At 37.1% G+C, this 27,678-nt stretch overlaps 3 protein-coding genes across 3 annotated transcripts; 2 read left to right on the forward strand and 1 right to left on the reverse strand.

Annotated features, from left to right (window-relative positions):
• Positions 1-10,068: 10,068 nt before the first annotated feature.
• On the forward strand, positions 10,069-11,007 carry LOC115306632 (olfactory receptor 4C5-like). Its single transcript, XM_029957150.1, has one exon. The coding sequence runs from the start codon at positions 10,069-10,071 to the stop codon at positions 11,005-11,007; it is 939 nt and encodes a 312-aa protein (XP_029813010.1).
• An 8,471-nt stretch (positions 11,008-19,478) lies between these two features.
• On the forward strand, positions 19,479-20,408 carry LOC115306491 (olfactory receptor 4C45-like). The gene has a single exon (XM_029956929.1). It carries the CDS (start codon positions 19,479-19,481, stop codon positions 20,406-20,408), a length of 930 nt encoding a protein of 309 aa, XP_029812789.1.
• Positions 20,409-26,769: 6,361 nt separating this feature from the next.
• Positions 26,770-27,678, reverse strand: LOC115306492 (olfactory receptor 4C3). The gene has a single exon (XM_029956930.1). It carries the CDS (start codon positions 27,676-27,678, stop codon positions 26,770-26,772), a length of 909 nt encoding a protein of 302 aa, XP_029812790.1.

Consider the following 27,678-nt stretch of genomic DNA (forward strand, 5'->3'; position numbering starts at 1 on the left):
AGGTATCCTTGAGGTTCTATTCCCTCTGGAGTTCGTATTTTCTCCTTCCGCTCTCTCAGTTGAACGTAATATCCCTCTCAGTTCGAAAAACGGTGCGGAGGGAGTTTACAGAGCTCCCTTCCTCTCCGCCATTTTGGCTCCACCCTTCTTTGGTGATCTTTTCAAAGGACCCACTTTTGGTTTTGTTTTTCTATTCTCTACCTTCTTCTCTATTGCATTTGTTTCTGCTCTAATCTTTGTTATTTCCTTCTGTTTGCCTTAGTTTTAGTTTGCTCTTCTTTTTCAAATGTCTTAAGAGTGAAAGTTAGATTGCTGATCTGAGACATTTATTTTTTTAATATAGGTATATACAGGTATAAATTTCCCACTAATCACTGATTTAGATGCATTCCATAGTAAACAGTATGTAGTGGTTTCATTTTCATTCATCTCAAAGTATTTTCTAATATTCTTCATGATTTCCTCTTTGGCCCATTAATCACTTAGGAGTCTGTTGTATAGTTCCCACATGTTTGTAAAGTTCCCAAATTTCTTCCTTTCGTTATTTTCAATTTCATTACACTGTGGTCGGAGAATATACTTTGTATGGTCAATACTTTTAAATTTATCAAGCCTTATTTTATGGGCTCACACATGGCCCAACCTAATGAATGTTCGATATGAAGTTGAGAACATATAGTCTGCTGTTGCTGAAGTGCTCTATTAGGTATCTGTTAGGTATGTTGGTTTATAGCATTAAGTCTTGTTTGTTTGTTGAACTTGTGACAAGCTGACTATCCAATATTGAAAGTGGGACACTGAAGTCTCCTACTATTATTGTTGATTTGTCTATATGTTATTTCTAGTGTATATTACACGTGTTCATGAATACTGGGGCTCTGTTATTAGCTGCACAGAAATCTATAATTATAATATCCTGATTGACTATTTCATTATTATAAAGTCTTTTTCTTGGTCTCTACTAATAATTTGTATCTCAAAGTCTTATATTAATATAAGATGAGATATAACCACTTCGTTTCTCATTTGATTACCATTTGCATGGTATACTTTCACTTTCCACTCATTTGTGTCTATGGGTCTAAAGTATGTCTCTTCTCAACAAAATATACAGCTGAATCCTTGAACAAAGTCGGGTGTTAGAGACACTGACCCCCCACATGATCAAAAAAATATATATAACTTTTGACTCCCCAAAAACTTAACTACCAAGAGCCTACTGCTGACTAAAAGTCTTATTGACAACATAGTCCATTAACACATATTTTGTATGTTACATGTATTATATACTGTACTCCTACAGTAAGGTAAGCTACAGAAAAGAAAATGTCATTAAGAAAATCATAAGGGTGGGAAAATACATTACCATAATGTACTGTATTGAAAAAAAATGTGCCTATAAGTGTACCTATACAGTTCAAACCCATGTTGATGGTTAACTGTATTTGGATCATATTTTTGCAACTGTAATGTGAATCTCTTTCTTTTAATTAAAGTTCTAAAATGTATGTTTTATGTAATTACTGATAAGATAGAATTTACATCTATTTTGCTATTTGTTTTCTATTGCCCTATCTTTTTTATTTCTTTATTCTTCCATTACTGCTTTTTTGGAGCTAACTGGATATTTCAGTGTTCTAATTTAATTCTCTTATTGCTTCTTTTACTTTTTTCAGTTATTTTTTTAACTGAACTATTTTTGTAACTAAGTTATGGTGGTTTCTCTGGGGAGTATAATTAACATCTAGAGTTATAGCAATACAGTTTCAGATTAAAATAAGAGCAATTACAATTTTGCATAAGAATTTAGCTCCTATGTAGCTCTATTCCCTCCTTCCTCCATTGTGCTGTTATCGCCATACAAAGTACATCTTTAATATTCACCCATGTAGTTACCTTTACCAGAGCTCTTGATTTCTTCATGCAGATTCAAGTTACTGCCTAGTGTCATTTCATTTCACCCTGAAGGACTGACTCCCTTCAGTATTTCTTCAAAGCAAGTCTTCTAGTGATAAAACCCTTACACTTCTGTTTATCTGGGAATTTCTTAGTTTCCTCCCTCATTTTTGAAGGATACTTTTATTAAATATAGAACTCTTAGCTGACAACACTTTGAATGTACCATCCCATTGCTTTCTGACCCCACCATTTCTGATGAGAAATCAGCTGTTCATCTCAATAAGAATTCCCTTGCACATGGTGAGTTGCCTCCCTCTTGCTGCTTTCAAGATTTTCTCATTCCCCTTGGATTCTGGTCATTTGATTGTGACCTCATATCTCTGAGTTTATCCTACTTTGAGTTTAGTGTCTTTTGAATTGTAGATTAGTGTTCTAAGAAGACATAAGCCACTATTTCTTCAAATACTCTTTCTGCTTCTTTCTCTTCTCTCCTTCTGGAACTCCCATTATGCACCTGTTGGTACTTTTGCCGGTGTTCCACAGGTCTCTGAGGCTCAGTCCATTTTCTTTTCTTCATTATTTTTTCTTTCTGTCCAAGTACTGCTATTTGGAGGATTTATAAATATCTAGGGTTTGCTTAAGATTCTAATCTAAAACATTCATTAATTTTATCACATTTCCCCCACATCAATTGAGATAATTCTACAGGTTTTCTCACTTATTCTACTAAGATGATAAACTATATTGATTAAATTTTTAATACTAAAACAATTTTGCATTCTTGGAACAAACATAATGTGATCAATATGTATTAACTTGTTCATCAAGAGAGACCTAATGGAGAACCAGGGGGAACGGAGGAGGGAGAGAGAGTTGGGGAGAGAGAGGGATGCAGAACTTGAGAGACTATTGAAAGCTGAGAATGAACTGAGGGTTGGGGGGGGAGGGGGGAAGACAGGTGGTGCTGATGGTGGAGGGCACTTGAGGGGAAGAGCACTGGGTGTTGTATGGAAAACAATTTGACAATAAAATATTATGGAAAAAAATATGTATTAACTTGTTCATAATCAAGCCTGTTTGATTATTTTATCTCCTCCCACCACCAAAATTTAAACTTTATGAAAATTATTGATATATTTTCAGGCAGAGTGAGATCTAGAGCTGGAGACCAAATGGAGGTTAAAATCCTTGTTCAAAAGAGAAGAGCATTACCATAATTGCTTTAGACTAATCCAGTTCACACCTATGGCCTAGGGTTGGACCATACTTTCTTCCAAACACCTGGACACATTATAGAAGAAGAAATGGTGTTTTGTTAGACAGAAAGAAGCTAGAAAATAGCCACTCTGTGTAAGTGTGTGCCACACCTTGTGTGCCTCCACTGACTACTCTCCCTTTGCTCCTGCATCTGTAATCAATCTCTCTCTGCCTGTCTTATCCCCACCCCTCTCTTGCTCTCTCTTAGCTCTTTCTCCTGGCATTTAAACATAACCAAGGTTCTCATATCCTAAAAAAAATATTCACCCTTAATCCCATGTCCCCCTCAGCAACTAATTTCTCATAACAAATTTACAAGATATTGTCTTTAATTTGCAGAAAATGAAACTGAGGCACAGAGAAGGTGAATAACTTAGCCAAGATCACATAGCTTAGCCAAGACTCAATAAATAATAGCCAACAGTATCATAGTTAATAGAAAATGCAAAATTTCTTTCATTTCAGAAAAATATTTTCCAACTATTTTCTATGCATAACACACTAGTTGGATGATATTTATATGCAGTCTTTCAGTATTCTTGGCAATAATTCCAATTTATTTAGGGATTTTTTGTGGACTCTAGTAAGTGTAGTGATATACACAAAATCTTGTATTAAATAGAACTGGGTATCAAACCCATGTTCATGTCTTTGGTGCATTATTTCTCTAGGGCCCTACCATGTCACATTTGTTCAGAGGATGTCCCTGGTCCTAAGTCTGAACATCTGTTTGAGCTTCCTTCTATTCTGCAGGCATAAGGAAATTTCCAGAAATAAAACTTCCAAAATAATGCTTAAGCTGATCTCCCCCGATGGAGGCTAAGGGGTAGGAAAGAAGAAAAACTTTTCTTCTTCCTCTGTGGCTCCTCTCATGGTCACTGCTGCCCATGGGATCTGTCTGAGGAATGTGTCCTGCCTCCCACTAGAATTAGAGCCTCTAAATAATCCATCATCCTAAATGCCCATCAACTGATGGATGGATCAAGAAGATGTGGTTTATCTATACAGTGGAATACTACATGACAATCAGAAAGAATGAAATCTGGCCATTTGTAGCAACGTGGATCGGCCTCGGGGGTGTCATGCTAAGTGAAATAAGTCAGGCAGAGAAGGTGCCTGATACCATGTTTTCATTCATAAGTGTAATAGGAGAAACTTAACAGAGGACCATGAGGGAGGGGGAGGAGGGGGGAAAATAGTTGAGGAGAGGGAGGGAGGCAAACCATGAGAGACTCTTGAATACTGAGAAAAAACTGAGGGCTGATGAGGGTGGGGAAGAGGTGAACGGGGGTGGTGGGCATGGAGGAGGGCCCTTGTTGGGATGAACACTGGGTATTATATGGAAACCAACTTGACAATAAACTATAAAAGTAAAAAAAATAATCCACCATGGTCTGAATCAGCACCCCAGACCTATCATTTCTAGTACATGAGACACATGACAGAATTAGTGTCGAATTGCTACAGTAGCATAATTGTTAAAGCTCAGGCTTAGAATTAGATCCATTTGTATTTAAACCCAAGCTCTACCAAATATTAGCTTTTCTGATCTTGACCAAATGATGCTCACCATGAACACCAACTTCCTACACGTAAGAGAATTATTAATACCTTCTTCATGAGGATTATGTGAGAATTATATGAAATACCATACTTAGCATAGTGACATAAATTTATTATTTGTAAGTTCTCATTGTAAACACATTTCCTTTAGTCCTACAAACTTTTTGAGGACTCCCAACATTACTGTCAGATTTTTTAGTGACATCAAGATCAAATATTCACAGAAAGATTTTGGAATTATAATGACTTATGAATTAGTATTCAATACTTTAAAACTTACTTCCCTCCTTTCCCTAAGCACCTAGATTCTAGCAACCATAAGTGTCTGTGTGTGTATGTGTGTGTGTGTGTGTGTGTGTGTAGAGAGAGAGACAGAGACAGAGAAATAGAGACAATTATTGCCAGAAACCAAATTGGTCACACCACGAGGTTTGAGGTTCTGTACAGAAAATGACGAAGGGCAGCACTGAGTCTTTGCTGTATGCTGGGTACGATTCCAGCACTTCACATGCATTTTCTTGTAGAACCCCCACAACAGTTCCGTGATAGGTATATCATCACCCCCTTCTGCCAACAGCCAACAAAACTTTTTCTCTTCAGCATGATTCAGATTTTTATTACTAAGAGCACTTTCTCTAGCCTACATTTCTCTATCCTTGAGGAATTAGCAATAGAATAGCAGTTTTTCCACTGACTTAGAAGTTTTCCTATGTTATCTTGCTCAATCTCCCCTAGAGCTCTGTGAGATAGTGTTACCTAGGCTACTTAATGCTTCTGACTGCCTCATGCACCCATACCCCAAGACTAGAACATTCTGTCCCTTACATCCCAGACCCTAAGATCACTTCCTAAAAACACTTACAGAGGGGCTCCTAACCCAGTCCAGCTGTCTCTTTCCCACCTCCTTGGTCACAGATGCCATGGCCACAAGAGAAAATGACAAATTGGTGTGGCTGCCATCTTGGTAGAAGCTGCTAATTCTATTCCTCTGGGAACTGAGAGGTCAGAGCCTCCTTAACCCCTTGCACCTGAGTAATACCCATTTAAATACTTCCTTGAAACCACACATGAAAATATTGACATAGATGGGCCCAGGAAGACCACATAAAAATAGCCAGCCACACATCACAGAGGCTGTTTTGTTCTGATTTTCCGACACACTTGGATCCAGACTCCCAAGTACCAAAGCCCTGAGCACGGGCTTACCAAGAAAAGGGCTTAAAAGAGCCAGCTAGTTTCAGCAAACCTGCCTGCTACTCCAACGCATCATTCATGTGTTGCTGATCGTATGGTACTTTCAAGCCCTAATTTTTCTGCTTTGCTTTAACATAGCTTGCTATCTTCAGGGCTTTAAATCCATGCAGATCTCAGATCAACTGGCTTTTATAATATACCTCATCTGGTCACCAAAAAAATGGCAAATGTATAGTAAGGTGGCTTGGAGGGAGATGTTTTCCAATGGTTAGGTTTTTTCCCCATCAATTTCTAATGTAGCCTAACACTTTGGAAGATAAGGAAAGAAAATTATTATCTGAGCTGGGATGCTTGTGTGACACACTGACAGGAAAGTGATCCTAAGTAGCAAAATTAAACCCAGCCCATGAACTCAGAATTATTTATGGTGTCTCTCTCAGCAATCATTTTCAAGTCACTAAGTGAGCAAAAGAAATATTATACCTAAGATAAAAATGGATGAACTTGAAAAGCAGTGGCTAGGAATGGGTCAGTGATTGCTACATCCATGCCAAATGTGCTCTCAAATAAGATACCTGTTCTGGAATGAATCTGTTACTTCTTTCTCAACAGCATTCAGACAGGTGGGTACAATCAGTGATTTCTTTATTAGTATTTTGTTCTCAAAGTGGTATGAGGGTCTCCAATTTAAGGTGAGTTAGACTTAAGTATGTATATCTACTGTCACAGATTTTTCTGAATAATGACCATATTTAGTCTATTAAGAAAAGCAGCCACATAGGATTTATGAACCCAGACCTGAGGTAAGAAAATAACATTTCTTTTACTAATTTATTTCACTAATTATAAAGGTGATCTTTTCTCTTTGTAGAAAACTTCAATCAAGAAAAATTTTAAAGAACAAAAAAGCTGCCCTTTGCTTGTAATTCAAGTAGGCACTATTAGTTTTTATAGTGTATTTTTTCATATACTTTTCTATGTACATGTACCATTTTGGACAATTTAAACAATATAAACTGTTTTATATCTTGTGTTTTCCACTCATTTTTATATTGGAAGAATCTTCCCCTGCTATTTTTTTCTTTTTTAAGTTTATTTATTTATTTTAGAGAGAGGGAGGGAGAGAGAATCCCAAGCAGGCTCTGCACCATCAGCACAAAGCCTGACGTGGGGCTCGAGCTCACAAACTGTGAGATCACGACCTGAGCTGAAATCAAGAGTAGGATCCCTACTGGTTGAGCTACCCAGGTGCTCCTCTTTCCAAACTATTAATTCTTCTGGCAAATAACTTTACTGATATTTCATAAATTTAATTGACGTCATTGTTCTTCTTATACATTTCAATTTTTAATTATTCATTACCATAAAGATTAAGAAATACATGTATGCATGTTTGTCTGTATTTTTTAACTAGAATAGATTCCCAGACCTAAGGAGTGCTGGCCCAAGGGACATGACCAGTTATAAAACTCTTATTATATAAAGTCAAACTTCTTTCCAGAATATTTTATATCAACACACAGCCATCAGCACTGGGTAATTAACTGCCATAAATCTTTGCCAATTTTCTAGTTAAAAGTATTTCAGTTTTTAAATATTCCTTTGAAAAAGTATTTCTTCGATGACTTGTGAAATAGAGCATTGTTTTAGATGACTAATGTTTTTTCCTGAGTTATCTTTTTATTAGTTTTGCCCGTAATTTTATAATGTTAGGAGAAGACCTTTGCGTAGAAGCTGTTTCATTATATATTAACAGTTACTCCTTATACTTGTTGCAGGGATATTTCCAATGTGTTCCAGATCTTTATGTAATTGAATCCATTAGTTTTGTCCTGTATCTCATATCATTGCATTTTGCTTAACGTGCTCTTCTCCATCCAGAGATTAGATGTATTTTGTTTGTTTTTGTTTTTGAACAAATCTATATTTGAAGACTTTAAGACACTCTATTTTTTTCCATTTTTTTTGTCTTTGGTGATGGCATGAAAAGATTTATTTTATTTTGAAAAATTTTTATCCAGTTGTTGAAAAATGTTTTATGAGCTATATTCTTTTAAGTATTCTTTTGCAGTTTGACCATACTTGCTTCTTATTAAGCTTATCCCATCATTAGTTATACTTGTGCTCAGTTATATTTATGTTTTTGAAATGCTTTTTTTAAATTTTTTAATTTTATTTAAATCCAACTTAGTTAAAATATAGTGTAAAAATGATTTAATCTAGTGCTCATTCCAGTAAGTGCCTTCCTTAATGCCCATCACCCACTTAGCCACCTCCCACCCACTTCCCCCCCAGCAACCCTCATTTTGTTCTCTGTATTTAAGAGACATGGGGCACCTGGGTGGCTCAGTTGGTTAAGCATTGAACTTCAGCCCAGGTCATGATCTCGCAGTTTGTGAATTTGAGCTCCACATCAGGCTCTGTGCTGACAGCTTTAAGCCTAGGAGCCTGCTTTGGACTCTGTGTCTCCCTCTCTCTCTGCCCCTCCCCTGCTTGCGTTCTGTCTCTCAAAAACAAATAAACATTTAAAAATTTTTTTCAGAAATAGCAAACCATAAGAGACTCTTCAAAAACTTTTTAATGTATTTATCGTCTAATATTTTTCTAGTGCTGACATATTGATTTCTGTATTCAACTTTTTTCTGAATATAATTGATTATTTAACTTCTTGAATATTTAATTCATTTTTCTCTTCACTTATGTTCTTTCTTAATATTATAACAATCAAATTTTTCAAGGATAATAATAATGATATGTGGGATAAGAATAATGATTCATTTTTATTCTTCTTTCAAGAATTTGGAGTGTGTGGAAAACCATGTGTTTTACCTTTGGGATAAAACTTTGATCTATGTAATAATGATATTCTTCAATTCATCAATGTTATTTGTTACTTTTCCTATTTTATATATGAGACAGTTTAGAGGCAGTAAGACAATGGTCTGTACCATCATTACATGGCTGCTAATCAGTGAAAACAGAAAAAAGAACTCATCTATACGACCATAACAAATGTGCTCTGCCCAACAAATTATGGTGCTTTTCCTTCCTCACCTTTAAAATATGTTTTCTGAATACATCCAGAGAATTTTTCATGGTCTTTCTTACACTGAGTTTTTACATGCAAAATATCCCTGAAAACTAAACATAACAAATTCTCCAGTGAATTCTAAAGTTTCAAATAAATCTGGAGAATTTTGCATTGCATCACACTGGCTGTTTTGTCTTCTTCAGAACATTCTTCCTTTTTCTGGTTTGATGATACTCTTAGACAACTCAGTTTACAAGCAACATAAGCGGGGCACCTGGGTGGCTCAGTCGGTTAAGCATCCAGCTTCAGCTCAGGTCATGATCTCACGGCTCGTGGGTTCAAGCCCCACGCCGGGCTCTTTGCTGACAGCTAGCTCAGAGCCTGGAGCCTGTCTTAAGATTCTGTGTCTCCCTCTCTCTCTGACCCTCCCCTGCTCATGCTTTCTCTCAAAAATAAATTTTTTTAAAAAACATAAAAAAATAAAAATAAAAGCAACATAAGCTCACAAATCTAGCTGCCCCAAATTTTGCCAAGGCCTCATTGACTGAGTTCAGTTTTTTCTGAAATGTCATTACATCATTCTTAATTTCAAATGGACTTTGCCTGATGTTTTCTAGTCAACCTGAAACAAGTAAAAAACACCAAACAGAAACTGCTGCTTCGCCCCATCAGCACAGGTGATGAGAAAACAGACACAGGGCAGTAGCCTCTCATGAATCCTCTGCTGCTCCTTCCAGGCCCTCCTTCCATTGTTTTTCTGGTGGAGAAAATACTATGGCAGTAGTTTAGAGAATAGTCACCTATGTTATAATTACAGGAAGGGACTTCAGTCATAAAAGCATATTTGTGAATGTAAGATGAGTGTATACATGAATGCGTGTGTGTGTGTGTGTGTGTGTGTGTGTGTCCATGAGAGGGTAAAGAGGCTACATGCTCCTTATGTAACTAGTAATAAACTCCAACTTTAAATCTGAGTTTACATGCTTGGAGTTTCTTGCCATCAGTCTGACAGAAAACGATCCTGACAGAAATTATTTGCTTGATCAAAATTTATCTGCCACAATTGCAATCCCTGTGCTGTCTGTCTGCAGGTAGATCGATTATCCAAATGCCAACGAGGATTCATGGAGCGAATGAACAACGTGACGGAATTCATCCTGCTTGGCCTGACACAGAACCCAGATGCACAGAAACTCTTGTTCGCTGTGTTTATAGTCATCTACTTCCTCACCGTGGCCGGCAACCTACTCATGGTCGTGACAATCACCACCAGCCGAGCCCTGAGCTCCCCCATGTACTTTTTTCTGTCCTTCTTGTCCTTCATAGACAGTTGCTGCTCTTCTACCATGGCTCCCAAAATGATAATTGACTTACTCGCTGTGAGGAAGACTATCTCCTTCAGTGGGTGCATGACGCAGCTCTTTGCAGAGCATTTCTTTGGAGGAGTCGAGATCATCCTGCTCACAGTGATGGCCTATGACCGCTATGTGGCCATCTGCAAGCCCCTGCACTACACGATCACAATGAACAGGCGAGTGTGTGGCCTCCTGGTGGCCATGGCCTGGGCTGGGGGGTTTCTTCATGCTCTGATTCAAATTCTTTTTATAGTCTGGTTGCCCTTCTGCGGCCCCAATGTCATTGACCATTTCATCTGTGACCTTTTCCCTCTACTAAAACTCTCCTGCACTGACACTCACATCTTTGGACTTCTTGTTGCCACTAACAGTGGGCTGATGTGTCTGCTCATCTTTTCTATTCTTATCACCTCCTACGTTCTCATTCTTTACTCCCTGAGAACCCACAGTCCTGAAGGACAGCGTAAGGCCGTCTCCACCTGTGCCTCCCATGTTACTGTAGTCGTCCTGTTCTTTGTACCCTGTATATTTGTGTACCTTCGGCCCATGACCACCTTCCCCATTGACAAAACAGTGGCTGTGTTTTATACTATGATAACACCTATGTTAAACCCTTTAATCTACACCCTCAGAAACTCGGAGGTAAAAAATGCCTTGAAGAAGCTCTGGAGCCATACTGTAATCTTGGGTAACAATTCATGTGACTAGAGAAGGAAAAAAACAAAATTTATTCATATATTAAGAACAAGGATAACTAATAGAAACAATAATTGTCTTGAAGTCAAAATATGTGAACTTAAGTATATTTTGCTCCCCTTGTTTTCTGTAATCTTTAATGGTTCCTCTTTCATAAAATAGCAGTATTTATTTAAATGATGGATAAATTCTCTTCCAGTTAGTAACCTCTCTGCATTAACAAATTATTGATCAAAGGGACACTGCTGAACAACATAAAAATGTCACAATGTATAGAAAATCTCTGAGTTTATGTATTCAGTGGAAAAATTCTCTGTAAAGGGTTGGGTATAGACTATATAGCCAATAGGACAATTAAAATATTTAAACAAAAAGCCAAATGGCTAAGTATTTTGCTGAAAATGCATAGTTTCAGTCCCAACTACATAGCCAATGTAGATTTATTATTCTGAGAAATAAAGATCAACCAGAAATAAATGGGTTTTGAGGAACAAGGGAGTTATCAAGGCAGGACTAATCCCAAAATTAACGCTGCCGTGTTGTGCAACTCTAGGAGCACCATTTACTTTGTGATCTGGGCTCTTCCTAAAATACATTATTTTCTCTGCCAAAAGCCTAAAAGGGATATAAAATTCTGTGAGGTACAGTCATTGAGCAATTTTGCACATGATTCTCAGGCAGAAGGTAATTGGTAGAGCATTTTTTCTGTCAAAGACACACTATACACTGCTTCACTTCTGAAGTAGCTGTTATTATATGGATTTATGCCTTAGCTAAAAGGAGCAGAAGTATCTGGTACAAGAGAGTTATAATAACTGAGTAATTGGATTAAGACAGAAAGTCTGCACATTCAAATTTGAATGGCAACCTTCGGACCAATTGCAGATCAATGCAATGGGAAGTAACTTGAGATACAGACACAGTGGCATTCTAAGAGAAAGAACCCAAATAAAAAGAGACCCAGATCTGGCCCAGGACAGAAGCCCTGCAAAAGAAAAAGACGAAATCATTAAAGCATCATTACCAAAAAAAAAAAAAAAAATATATATATATATATATATATATATATATATATATATATCTCAACAAAATACAAAGGAAAGCAGTATAAAAGAAAAAGAGGGAAAGAACTATAAGAGAGACAGGAAACGGAATGGCAAGAGTAAGTCCTTACCTATAAATACTTTATATGTAAATGGGTTAAACTTCCCAATCAAAAGACAGAGTGATTAAATGGATTTTTTTTAATCCAGCTATATGCTGTCTACAAGACACTCACTTAAGATTTAAGGACCACATAGGCCCAAAGTGAAGTGATGGAAAAAGACATTCCATACAATGGCAACCAAAAGAGGGCAGGGACTATACTTACGTCAGACAAAATAGACTTTAAAACAAAACAGTCACAATAAAGGAATTTCCACAATGCCAAAGGGTCAATTTACCAGAAAGATATAATAATTAGAAATATATGTTTCTATATCGATTTCACACATCAGAATACCTAAATATATTAAGCAAATATCAACAGATCTGAAAGCAGAAATAGACAACACAATAATAGTAAGAGACTTCAATATTCCACTTTCAATGATGGATAGAACGTATAGACAGAAAATCAATAGGAATACAGTGGATATGAGCAACACTATAGACCTAACAAGCATATATAGAACATTGCATCCAACATCAATGGTAAATACATTCTTCTCAAGTGCACATGGATGATTATACAGCATAGATCCTATATTAGGTCACAAAACACGTCTTGAAAAACTTAAGATTGAAATCATACAAAGTATCTTTTCTTAACACAATGAATTGAAACTATAAATCAATAGGAGGAAAACTGGCAAATTCACAAATACATGGAAATTAAACAACATATTTATGTACAACTTATGGGTCAAAGAAGAAATTAAAAGGGGATTTAGAAACATTTCAAAACAAACAGAAATTTTAAACTCTACACCAAAACCTACAGGATGCAGCAAAAGCAACACTAAAAGGGAATTTATAGCAATGAACATCTACATAGTGAACACCAATAATGAGCAAGGAAAATGAATCCATAATTAAAACTCCCCCCAAAAAAATCAAAACAAAACAGGGTTTCACTGGTGAACTCTACAAGAAACATTTAAAGAAGAATAAATGCCAATCCTCAAACACTTCCAAAAATTTTAAAAGGAAAAAAGACTTCTAAGTCTTTAATTTATTACAGTGTATTTATTTGTTAATTTATTTATTGAGAGAGAGAGAGAGGGAGGGAGGGAGGGAGGGAGAGAGAAGCAAGCAGGGGAGGGGCAGAGAGAGGATATCAAACCCACAAATCATGATCATGAACTGAGCCAAAATCGAGAGGCAGACATTTAACCTACTGAGCCACCAAGATGCCCCCAAAACACGTCTAAACTTGTTTTATAAGGCCATAATTGCTCTGTTTCCAAAGCCAAGGATACTACAAGAAAAGAAAAGTACAGGCCAATATCCCTGATGAACATAAATGCAAATATCTTAAACAAAGTACTAGCAAACTGAATTCAACAGCACATTAAAGGAATCATACTATAACCAAATGGGATTTATTCCTGGAATGCAAAGATGATTCAATATGCAAGAATCATCAATGGCATACACCACATTAACAGAATGAAGGATAAAAATCAGATGATCATGTTAATAGATGCAAAAAAAAGCATCTGACACAATCCCCTTTTATTATAAAATTCTCAACAAACCAAGAATAAAAAGAAATTATCTCAACATAATAATATATGACAAGCCCACAGGAAACACCATACTCAACAGGTTAAAAACTGCTTTCTTCAACAAGTGAACAACTAAAAGATTTTCATCTAAGACTGGGAACAAAAAAGTATTCCCTCTCCTTTTAAGAGAGCAATTAAGCAAGAAAAAGAGATAGAAGGTATCCAAGTTGGAAAGGAAGAAGTAAAATTATTTCTAATTTTAGATGGCATGATCTTATATATAGAAAACCCTAAGTATTAGATACACACACATACACACACACACACACACACACACTCAAGAAACATTAGAAATAATTAACAAACTCAGTAAAATCCCAGGATATGAAATCAACATACAAAAATCAGTTGTGTTTCTATAAACTAAGAATGAATTATGCAAAAGGGAAATTAAGAAAATAGTTCCATTTACAAAAATGTCAAAAAGAATAATGTACTTAGGAATAAGCTTAACTAAAAAGATTATAATTTGTAAACTGAAAAACTACAAAATATTTATGAAAGAAAGTAAAAACAAAAAAAGGCAAACAAATGGACAGACATCCTGTGTTCATGGGTTATAAGATTCAGTGTCCTCAAAATGCCATACTACCCAAAGCAAACTAGAATTGGTGCAATCCCTATCAAAATCCCAAAGGACTTTTGCACAGAAATAGAAAAAACAACCCTAAAATTCACATGGAACCACAATAGACAAAGAAGGAAAAACAAAACTGAAAACACACCACTTCCTGATTTCCAACTATATCACAAAGCTATAGTAATTAAAACAGTGTGGCACTGGCATAAAGACAGATATATAGAGCAATGGAACAGAATAGAAAACCCACAAATAAACCCATGCATATACACATACTCAACTGATCTTTGACACAGATGCCAAGAATACACAGTGGGGAAAGAATAGTTTTTTTAATAAATGGTGCTGGGAAAACTGGGTATCCACTTGCAAAAAAAATGAAATTGAACCCTTATCTCATACCTTCAAAAAATCACCTCAAAATGGACTTAAAACATACACCATGAAACTGTAAAAGTATTAGAAGAAAACACAGCAGGAAATCTTCATAACATCGGAATAGGCAATGGTTTCTTGGGTATGACACCAAAAGAACAGACAACAAAAGCAAAAAATATACAAATAGGACTATAGCAGACTAAAAAGTCTTCTGTACAAGAAAGAAAACAGTTAGTGTAAAAAGGCAACCTATGGGATGGGAAAAATACTTGCAAACCATATATTTAACAAGGGGTAATATTCAAAATATACAAAGAATTTGTACAACTCAATAGCAAAAATATCCTAGTTTAAAAATAGGCAAAGAACTTGAATATACATTACCACAAAGGATTTGTACAAATGGCCAACAAGCAAATGAAAAGATGTTCAACATTACTAATCGTCAGGGAAAAGCAAATCAAAATCACAAGGATATATCATTTCACACCTGTTAAAATGGCTATTGTCAAAAAGACAAGAGATAACAAGTATTTACAAGGATATGGAGAAAGGGAGCCTCTGTTCACTGATGGTAAGAACATAAATTTCTAGAGTCACTATGGAAAACAGTTTGGAGGTTCCTCGAAAAATTAAAAATAGAATATCACATAATCCAGCAATCCTATTTCTGGGCATTTATCCAAAAATACTGAAGTCAGGATCTCAAGAAATTATTTGCACCCCAATGTTCATTTCAGCATTTTTCGCAGTAGCTAAGATGTGGAAAGAACCTAAATGTCCATCAACAGAGTCACTGCTTTAAAAAAAAAAAAAAAGAAAGAAAGAAATGTAGTATAGATACAATACAGAGAATACTTTTCAGCCTTTAAAAGGAAAGAAATCCTGTCATTTGTGACAACATAAATGAAACTTGAGGTTATTATTCTGAGTAAAGCCAGAGATAAAACACTGCATAAATCCACTTATGTGAAATATCTAAAAGAGTTCAACTCCTAGAAGCAGAAAGCAAACAGTGTTTTGCCAGGGGTGGGGGAAAGGAAGAAATGAGCAGTGACTGATCAATGGATATGGATTTTTAGTATGGGAAGATGAAAAAGTTCTGGAATGGTTGATGGTGAAGTTTGCACAACAGTGTGAGTGCCACCAAACTGTTCATTTGAAAATGGTTAGAATGGCAACTTTTATATTATGCATATATTACCACAATTTAAAAAAAAACAAGAGAGAGGGACAGACTGTGAGTGAGGCTGGCAGGAAACAGAGGAGCGAAATTCACCACTGAGGACAGAGCCGAAGGCATTGTTTCCCTTTCTGGTTTTGGACTTCAGGAATATATCAGCTTGCTTTAAAGGTAAAGGATGGTTTTTAGTGGAGCTTCCTTTCTGTAGTGCTTCTATCCTTTACTCCTGAATGTCTTTATGTTTGGCTGAGTGTGATTTTCTCAATGGCTACCACGTGGAAGCCATACACTTTACTGTAAATCTCTGCAATTCCTTCTGTGTGGGGTAGAGAGAAAGCTATATTCCCCTGAACACATCATGAGAATCTCTACCCGATGTTTCATAGCTGAGAACTAAAGATGTCACAGTTTCCCAAGGCAACACGGCACATAACCTTGAAAATTGGTATTTCCGTTGTTAGAACCATCATATTAGTTAGACCAGTCAGGTTTTTAGAGAGAAATCCATTCTCTGAACTTTGACCGATGCCTAAAACCATCCACATCCTGTGCCAGGCTCACCAGTATCAAAATGAACAACAAAGTTATATCACGAAGCTTTCCAACTTACCTTGCCAGTCTCTTCCTAAACTACAGCCAGAGACATGATGTTTATAGCAGCATTATCAACAATAGCAAAGCTATGGATACAGCCCAAATGTCTATTGACTGATGAATGGATAAAGAAGATATGGGGTGTGTGTGTGTGTGTGTGTGTGTGTGTGTGTGTGTGTCAGAGTATTACTCAGCCATCAAAAAGAATGAAACCTTGCTATTTGCAGTGATGTAGAGGAAGCTACAGTGTATTATGCTGAGTGAAATTAGTACATCAGACAAAGAAAAATACCATATGATCTCACTCATGTGGAAGTTAAGAAACAGACGAGCATATGGGGGGGTGAGAGAGAGAGAAACAAACTATGAGAGACCCTTAAAGAGAGCAAACTAAGAGTTGATGGGGGGACGTGGGTGAGGGATGGGCTTGATGGGTGATGCATATTAAGAAGGGCACTTGTTATGATGTAAGTGAGAAATCATTAAATTCCACCCCTGAAGCCATTATTGCACTGTATGTTAACTAACTAGAATTTAAATAAAAATTTGGAGAAAAAAAAAAGAAAACAACAATAAAAAATAAACTGGCCTCTAATGATGCTCTGGATGCTTTGCTTCTAGCAAAGATTCCAACAGGACCAATTACTAATCCTCTGAGGACTTGAGAGGTCAATGCATTACCAAATCCTGCCCTTTGTGAAAGTCTAGTTAAATATTTCTCTAGAGTCCATGAAGAATTACAGGACATTTAAGTAAATGACCGCAGCTGAGTATGTTAACTAATAGGCTTAAGGTTTATATAGGAGACACAGCTCCCACACTTAGGGCTAAAAGGAGAGCTTAAATCAGGAATAAAAAGAACTCTCTCCATACTGCTCATGGAATTCTTGGGAAACATACGTTTGGCAGGATTTGAAAAAAATATCCAATCAACTGGATCTGATGCACTTATATATTTTATAGTTCTATATACTTGCTTTTTCTGATTTGAAGAATTTTTCATTGTTCCCATTGTTTTTAATTTAGATCGAATATAGTTCTGAGATCTGAAAATTTTAAATAGTTTGAAGATATGTTTATACTTTCATAGGAGGCCAAGAAAGTGAGTAGAAATTAAATCTAGAGCCACTGAGCTTCCTAACTTAAAATAGCTCACTTTCAGAGTAAATTCAGATTGATAATGGAAACCAAAATAAACGAAAATGTCCAAGACAGGGAGAGTTGTCTAGAGAGAGAATTCCAGTGCTAGTTTATAGAGTGTATTTGCAGCTATAGGGCTATACCCCCAGAGGAAGGAAACGATGATTGAGTTCAATCTAAAAACAGTGGAGTCCACAATCAACTAGATCCAGGTCAGTAATAACTAAATCTTTTTCTACAAATTTTCAGCAGTTAACTTAATTAAGCCAAATTATTTTTGCTGAATAGTTTTTATAGTTAGATTCTGTGAATTGATGGTAATCTTATTCTCTAAAAATGATTTTGAGCATGACGACATGAAAATATCAGTAGAAAACATGATCTGTATGCTGCCAGACAAGATGCTTTTGAGAACTACCAAGGTCACTTTTACAACATTGTGGTTAACGTCTATGTAGAAATAGATTGCTTTGGTAGGGTTCTATACGTGATTATTTGAAACTGTTCCCATTTTGATAACTTCCATGTTGCCATACTGAAGCTAGAATTTGTGAAGTAAGTCTATTAAAATGACTAAGCACATAGTTACCACCTATAAGAGCCATGGATAAAGAAACTACTAAAGAGACTGAGCTTTCTGGAAAACTAAAGATATCTCACCTTTACTGAAGCTGAGAGGTCATGATGCTGAGTTCTGTGCCCAGAAAGTTTTGAGAAAAAATATTTGGCTATGTTTTTTGGTGGGGATTGGAGAAAGGAGAAAAAGAGAGGGAGAAGGAATAAAATAGCCTGTGATCTTTGGTAGCAGGTACTCACTGTTGAAAATTCATGTATAGATCACTCAAAACAAGAATATATTCTTGTATATATTCCATTTTCCACTAATTAGCAATGAAAACTTCAAGTTCATCTCAATTGATTAAGCTTATGCCAAAAGAAAAAAAAAACTGCATTATCTTAGATGACCTTAACATTTCTGTCTCATCAAATCCAGAGAAACTTCATGACTCATTTAATTCCATTTGTAAAATGTGAGTAGGATTATCTATCTAATCCAGAGCATTATTTTATATGTAATGAAATACCAATTACATAGAAAATCCACTTAAGAAATACTAAGAGCTTTTAAGGGAACTTTGTACCACTTGTATGGCTGTATCCGAAGATGTGGGAAGAGTGACTACATAACAGTCATTTTGAGCCAGACACAACATCCAAGGCTACTGAGTAAATGCTGCTCAATAAGCTGTAATAAAGATAGTTCCTTGGCATTTTGAAGAGGATAAAACTCCATCTGCAGCTCTATCTCTGTGTGTACATGCATTCATTTGACAGAAAGGAATCCTAGCTCAAAGAACACTGCTGGTATAGATATAGTAAGGCTTGGCACTTTTCTATCTGATATACAGTTGACTTTTTAAAGAATATTGTATTCATATACCTATAAATATTCATACCAACAGGCAAATGGAACTTTAAAATAATTATTATTGATAAAATTTGTCCCAAAAAACAGTGAAAGAAAGCCATCTGTGAGGTTTTAGAGCCAGAAACAGAATTTGGAAGTCAATCATAAGTCAACATACATAATGACACTTCACTTCTATTCGGGTGTTTGTAACATATTGTCACTATTCAATTTATATGAATAAGAGAATTCTAGTCTTCTTTATAACTATCTCCAAAGTGGTAGAGAGAGTGGAAGCTGTGGTTCCATCAATCCCAGAGTCCAGAACTAAAGAGGTGATGGAAACTTTTAGTGTTGAATTAAAAATATCACTCGGAAATTCTGTGATCTCTACAGATGGACCAGGTGCTCACAACCCAAGCTGAATCCATGGAAAGGATGAGCAATGTAACAGAATTCATTTTGCTGGGCTTGACCCAGAATCCAGAACTGCGGAAACTCTTATTTGCTGTGCTTTTAATCGCCTACTTGATCACCCTGGCAGGTAACCTGCTCATCTCCATCACCATCTTCATCAGCCCAGCCCTGGGTTCTCCCATGTACTTTTTCCTGTCCTATCTGTCCATTATAGATGGTTTCTACTCTTCTTCCATAGCACCCAAAATGATCTATGACCTGATCTCTGAGAAGAACACCATCTCCTTCAATGGCTGCATGACTCAGCTCTTTGCGGAACATTTCTTTGCTGGAGCTGAGATCATCTTATTAATTGTCATGGCCTATGACCGCTATGTGGCCATCTGTAAGCCCTTGCATTACATGACCATCATGAGCCGACCTGTCTGTGGTTTCTTGGTGGGAATGGCTGGGATTTTAGGTTTTCTTCATGGAGGAATCCAGATTTTGTTCATGGTCCAGTTACCATTCTGTGGCCCCAATGTCATTGACCATTTTATGTGTGATTTAATACCTCTCCTGGAGCTAGCCTGTACAGACACCCACACTTTGGGGCCCCTGATTGCTGCCAACAGTGGATCACTGTGTTTGCTCATTTTTTCTATGCTGGTTGCTTCTTATGTTGTCATCCTGCACTCGCTGAGGACTCACAGCTCTGAAGGGCGTCGCAAAGCCCTGTCTACCTGTGCCTCTCATGTCACTGTTGTCATCTTATTCTTTGTACCTTGTTCATTCCTGTACCTGAGACCCATGACCTCCTTCCCCACTGACAAAGCTGTGACTGTGTTTTGTACAATAGTAACTCCCATGCTGAACCCTTTAATCTACACCCTCAGAAATGCGGAAGTGAAAAATGTCATGAAGAAACTCTGGGGACAAATAATGAAAAACGGTGATAAATGAATTTTGTGATTAGAGTTTTTACTTAAGAATATCTAGGGCTAATTTATAGAGTTTACAGAGGTTTATCAATCTCCATAGAGATTTATTCCTCTTCTTAAATATTTATTCCCCCCATTAAACCTGGGACAGTCAACTATCCTGTCTGGATCAGTTTTCTTCAGCAACACGTATATTTTGAGCAGGGTCAATACACTCATTAAGACACAGTAGGCATGGTGCCTAGAGCCCACAATAATTTTAGGTGCCCTTGAAATGTTTTAATTTCTTTTAAAATAATAAAAAAATGAATGTAATCCAAATCCAACTTGGAGTATAGTCATCTTTAAACCAATGCAGTCATAATATAATTTTTGATACTTTTCATGGAGGAGGAGGACTCATGAGGACAAAATTACCAAGAAGCCACAGAAGTCATCACGTTGCCCTCATTGTGGCTGTGAAACAGATCAGCAGCAATAGTGCTAAACACTCTACACCCAGCACTACAGCTAGAAGGAGGTTCTGTTTTTAAAAATGAAAAGCAAACATATATGAAAAAAAGAAGTATAGAACAGCAGGGAATCTTCAAGTACTTTCATCCAAATATACTTTTTCTTATCTTAGTAAATTTAAGAGGTTAGTAGATGTTCTCTCACACAAGCAGTAAAAACCTCTTTACTTATCACAATCCCAAGAAGAGTACACTGGCACACAAAGGTACTTTTTTAAAAATTACATTGCCACCATCTTCTGTAATATAGAATTGTCTGCAGGGAAAAAATGGAGGCAAAATTGGGGAGTGCAAAAGAAATATAATTGATTCAGTCTGCAGAATTAAGGGAGAAATTACCTGTATGTTAAAGCCGTGTTTTATCTTTTTTTAATGTTTATTTATTTTTTGAGAGAGCACAAGAGTGGGGGGGAGGGAGAGCGAGAAGGAGAGAGAGAGGGAGACACAGAATCTGAAGGAGGATCCAGGCTCTGAGCTGCTAGCACAGAGCCCGATGCGGGGCTGGAACCCATGAACACTGAGATCATGACTTGAGCCAAAGCCAGACACTTCATGACAGAGCCACGCAAGCACCCCTAAAGTTGTGTTTTAGATGTGGACAAAGGAAAAGACTTTGAACAGCTGTAGCAGGAAATTACCAGTGATATATGAACCAGGTTTGTGTAGTGAAACCAAACAATGAACACAGATCTGCATTATAGAAAAGAATTTATAACATGTACATAATGAAATTCTAAGAGAGCTTCAGAAATAGATGCTTTGAAGTCAAAGATTAAAAGCTTTAGATCAAATAGGCTTGATTTCTCATCTCATCTCCTGCATTAATTAGCCTTGTAAATGTAAGCAAGATGCTTCATCTCGCTACTGATTTTTTTCATCTGTAAAATGGAAAAAACATTACATACTTTCTTAAATTGTAAGCATTAAATGATTTAAGTTGAAAAAATAAAGAGCCAGATGAAAATTAGTGAAATTGCTCAGACACGGTTACAGCCTTCAGAGATGTCCAGCAGAGAAAGTGTGCTGGGGACTACATTGCTCACAAGAGGATCCCAAGAACACTGCCACTGTCATTCACCAACCACGATCACAGGAGCACCAGACATCTGTCCCAGCCTCACTTGACTTCAAAATAAGTCATAATGGCACCCACTTATTAGTAGGGATAGCATAATGGTGAGTTGCAATCTCAGCAAGAAAATTAATGAGATCTATGAAGAGATCTCTGGACACTAAAAGCTAGCCCACCACCAACTCCCTATTCTAGAATAAAAATGCCCTGAAACATCTCTGCAGTTATAAATGGGGGAGCTGGTTGGAGCAACTATGAGGTGCCTGAGCAGAACTTATTTCAAATGCTCTCACTAATGATGGATCCCGTTCTGGTGCTCTGCAAAAAGGAGGAGAAGGGAGAGCCCAGGGCCAGAGACCAACAGACCTATCTCTGTACAGAGCTTGTGATTCCCAAGGAAGGGCTCAGAAACATGACCTCAGAACATGATTTCACAACCAGGGATTCGATTATCATGTGATGCTGACATTTCTCATGTTCTCGGGACTTTATATCATGTCAGATCTCACTCTACATGTAGGCCTTTAAAAAATGTTTTTTCTAAAACAAACAAACAAGCAGACTCTTTTTTTTTTAATTAATTTATTTCTGAGAGAGAGAGAGCATGCGTGAGTGAGGGAGGGGCAGAGAAAGAGGACAATAGGGAATCCCCAACAGGCTCCACATTGTCAGTGCGGAACCTTGACAGGAGGCTCAAACCCACAAACTATGAGATCAGGACCTGAGCTGAAATCAAGAGTCAGACACTTAACTGACTGAGCCACCCAAGTACCCCAAAACAAGTTCACTCTTAAATGAGAAAACAAAGCAATGGTTGCCAGAGGGAGATGGGTGGGAGGAAGGGTGAAATAGGCAAAAAGGATTAAAAGGTACAAACTTCCAGTTATAAATAAGTCAAGGGGATGAAAAGTACAGCATAGAGAATATAATTAATAATACTGCAATACTATTGTATGGTGACCGACGGTGACCACACTTACCGTGGTGAGCACTGAGTAATATACAGAACCGCCGAATCCCTGTTGTATACCCAAAACTAATATAACATTGTATTTCAATTATTCTTCAATAGTAAATTCTTAAAAACAGATGTTTTGCCATAGATTCCTGTGACTGACCATCTTGTAAATATATGCAAGCAACAGATATGTTTAAAATGTCAAACTTATCTTTTAAAGATCTAGATGTCCTTCCCAAGAAAGATGGGCTGGAACAGGATAAGGTAAAAATAAGGATGACGATGCTCACGAGGATGATGGTGATGACAGCTTTTGTTTGTTGAGCACCTTCTGTGACTAACATCCTGATCGACGGACTCATTTTATATGTCGTGGAGGCAGCAAATTTCTGCCATTTTTTCTTTCATTAATTTATTTTAGCCCTCAAACTGTGGAACTTACGTCTGTTTAAAACATTTCATCATTTGAACACAATGGTGATCCTACCCATAGGATGGTGTGAACTTCAATAAAACAATGCCAGCATAAGTAACTGTGACAGCTTTTTCCATTTGCCTGCTTACTAGGTCCAAGTGTTTTGTATTCACATTTTGTTATTCAATTATCACTCCAGCCCAGTAACTGCAATGACACTGATTTTCCCTGTTCATGAATTAGGAAACAGTGGCTTGGAGAGGCTAATTATACAGCTCAAGATCAACTCGCTAAAATTTGCTTGAATCAGAATTCAAACCTATGTCTGTCTGACCCACAGCCTTTGTGTGTTACCAAACTCATTTTGTATCTCCTTAATATAACCAGACAACAAAGTAAAATTTTTATTCTCTCTAATCTTTGTAATTTTCTTCTTGAAACCATTTGGCCTCCATTGTTTGAACTCATTTGAAGGTAGACTTGCCTTCATAGACAAGGAAAAGGAAAGAGTCCACAAAGAGCCAGCTAGCGACTGGTCAATAATTTGTAACTGCATGAATATTTTGATTCCCACATAACAGGAAGTTTCTTTGAAATTATTTTCTCCTCCATCTGCAATAGTTTGTACATAAAGAAGTGGCCTGTGGCCTATATAGTAGTACTTCCCTCCAATGAATAAAAAATAGCAAATAACTTTGATATGAATATGTACTTATTCTGCCGTCATCCATTAGAAAAGAAAAATAAAAACTTCACTGAGGGAAGAAAGTTCAAGAGTTGAAAAACTATTTTTAATTAATTTTAGCTGTTTCTTTTTACTTTTTATTATGATTTTTATTTTATTTTGAGAGAGAGTGTGTGTGCAAGAGCAGGGGAGGGGAGGGGGATGAAAGAGAATCCCAAGCAGCCTCTATGCTGTCTGTACAGAGCTGGATGTGGGGGCCTTGAACTCACGAACCATGAGATCATGACCTGAGCTTTAACCAAGAGTGAACGCTCAACCAACTGAGCCACCCAAGGTCCACAAAAAAATTTCTTTTTTAAGTAGCTTGCCAGTAGTAATAACAAGCTGTGGAATAGGAATCTCGAATGAAGTTCTGTTTTGACTCCACATGGATATTTTCAACAGTACTTAAAATTCAGAAGCTTATACTAGTTCCAGACTCTTCTGCTGCCCGCCGACGGGAGCACCAACATTTATTAGATGCCCATCAACCTGTCAGATGCTGTGCTCTTCGTGCACATTGTTCTTTCACAAAGGCATACACTAAGGATGAAAATGCTTATTTTTGGACATAAAAACCAAGCATCAGAAAAGTTTAAGATGCCTTATAAGCAGAACAAAGAAATCATTTAGCCCCAGGGAGTACCTTTTAGGATGGCAGAGGCTTAACCAAGGTAGTAGAGGAAATGGAGGGAGGAGATGGGGGAGGAGACAGAAGAGGAGGAAAAGATGACAACCAGGGTATCCACCAAACCACTGACAGTGACTCTCCCTGGGTAATGTCTTATAGGTGGATTTACACTTGCACAAGTATGTGTGTGTGCATGTGCACACATGGGCACATGTGTATATTGCTCACCTTTGTTTTCCTACATTCTAAATTTAAAATAAATATGTATGTGGGGAGAAAGATGTTTTGCCATAGACTCCGAAATGGAGACACCTCTACCTTTGTCAACAAGATTAGTGATAATTTTTAAATCATATAGAAAACTTCTGGTGATATTTAATCATGTATTTATTCTAGCAAATTGAATTTTTTTCAAAAATAAGCAGTATTTGTAAGTTGGTTGGGCCACTGTTAATTATGATTCAGGCAATAAAAAATAAGGGATTAAAAAAGTCCATTATGCTAGTTGGTATTTTAACTGTACTAAAAGGTGCTTGTCAAATTCAACTAAAGTAAGGATGCTTTTCTAGAAAGTCTCCTGAGATAAAATTGTGACAAATTAGAGAAAAAAATAAGCGGTTTTTAGTGGCCCTCACCATGGTTTCATACTTACTAGCTGATTGGAATATTGGCTTGATCATACTTTTATTATCTAACAGCAGAAATGAATAGGTATAGAACTCAAGGTCTCATACCTAGTTTTTTAACTTGACTATCAGAATGTGACAAAATGAAAAGAAGACAATATTTATTTTTCCTAAGAACTTGGCAACTGTGATTTTTGTGAAATAACATACGTTTAGGGGTAAAGCAATAACTATTTCCTAATGAGCTCCTGAATTTATTAGTTCTTGGTAACTAATTGTGTGTGGATATTTGTAACATACAAATTGTTTTTTATATTAACTTCTAGTTTGTCTTTTGTTACAAGTATAAAAAGTGGATATGTTGAAACATGGTGGTTAACAGATCGTGAAACAAAAGAGAAGTTTTTTAGGAATTATGAGAGCCTACGCTCTCAAAGAGTGAAGCCTGAGAAAGGATCTCAGCAGAGTTCATAAAACCAGGAAAAGAAGGGAGCAAACATGGATGTGCATCTCAGATTTCAGAACCCCAGCATCCCTTAGGATCTGAAACTGGGAGTCAACAAAAATAATCACTGGCCAAAACTAAGCCATCTACTCTAAGCACAGCATTTTTTCACACCTAGTCGAGATAGAAAAATGAAGGAAGGTAGCCTCTGTATGGAAGATTAGGAAAAGGTTAAGGAACATATAAAATAAAAACGTTCTGGGTCTATGTGCCAAAAACTGGATTCTGAATTTGACATAGGTTTTCTAATTTAATTATCACAGTGACAATTTAATAGGTATTATCTGAAACTTTATTTTAAAGAAAGGCATCAGAGGCTGATAGATGTTTAGTCACTTACTCTAGGTCATGCCATGAGTAAGTGTGGAAAATAAGACAGAAATTCAGGTTGGTTTGTCTCCAGAGCCAAAGTCTTCTAGAAAATGACTATGCCAGGGATGTCAAACAGTGATGAGAAGGAAGAGAAGCCTTGCCTAGAGGCACACAGACCACTATATACAGCTAAGCAAGAAGTAATTTGCCTTAAGTTGCATTTTGCCTCACCTTTCTACAACTCCATTATCACATAGACTGGAATGACGTAACATGGATTGCTAGTGAAAGATCTGAATGATGGACCAAAAAGAACTGATTTTGAGTATTGGCTTAGGTACTTCACAGCCAGATAACCTTGATTAATCAATTACATTGGGAGACAAAGTTTCCTCATTTCTAAATCAAGGATAGTAATAATTCATGCCACATATGTCTCATACCGTTGTTTTATAACCAAATCATGCAATTCAAGAAAAAGACTAACCCATAAAAGGCTATGAAGATGAACAGATAGACATAATGGAATAAGGTTATATTCAGTAGTAAAAACAAGTTTTGCTTTGTGACACTTACAGAAATAAAGATATTTCTACTAATTTACCACTCATTATATACCTGTACTTTCTTACTGAATGAAGAGCTTTCTCATGGCATTTTTTACCTCTTCATTTCTCAGGGTATAAATGAGTGGATTCAACATAGGTGTCAGAATGCCATAAAATACTGCCATGTTTTTGTCAATGGACAAAGTAGACGATGGCCGCATATATGTAAATATACAAGGCACAAAGAACAGGGCAACAACAGTAAAATGGGCCCCACAGGTGGAGAGGGCTTTGCGTCTCCCCTCGGCACCATGGCACCTCAAGGAACGCAGGATGACAATGTAGGAGCCAGCCAGCATGAGGAAGTTCAACAGGCAGATCACACCACTGTTGGCCGCCACCAGCAAGCCAATGACATATGTGTTGGTGCAGGCGAGTTCCAGCAAGGGGTACAGGTCACAGACAAAGTGATTGATTACATTAGGCCCACAAAAGGGCAGCTGAAGGACCAGGAGGAGCTGAACCAGTGAGTGCAGGAAGCCCCCCAGCCAAGCCACCCCCACCAGCAGGGCACAGAGATGCCTGGTCATGATGGTCGTGTAGTGCAGGGGCTTGCAGATGGCCATGTAGCAGTCATAGGCCATGACCGTGAGCAGAATAATCTCAACACCTCCCAAGAAATGGGCTCCAAAGAGCTGAACCATGCAACCTTCAAACGAGATGGCTCTTCCCTCACACAAGGAGTCTGCAATGAGTTTAGGGGCCATAGAGGAAGAATAACAGGTATCAATAAAGGACAGATTGACTAAGAAGAAATACATGGGGGAAGCCAGAGTGGGACTGGAAGCAATGGTGACCACAATGAGCACATTGCCACACACGGTGACCACATAGATGATCAAAAAAACCACAAAGAGGACTCTCTGTATCTCTGGCTTCTGTGAAAGCCCCAGCATGAAAAACTCTGTGATATTGTGTGGCATTTCCAT

This window comes from Suricata suricatta, chromosome 11, assembly GCF_006229205.1.
Source record: "Suricata suricatta isolate VVHF042 chromosome 11, meerkat_22Aug2017_6uvM2_HiC, whole genome shotgun sequence".
NCBI lineage: Eukaryota > Metazoa > Chordata > Mammalia > Carnivora > Herpestidae > Suricata > Suricata suricatta.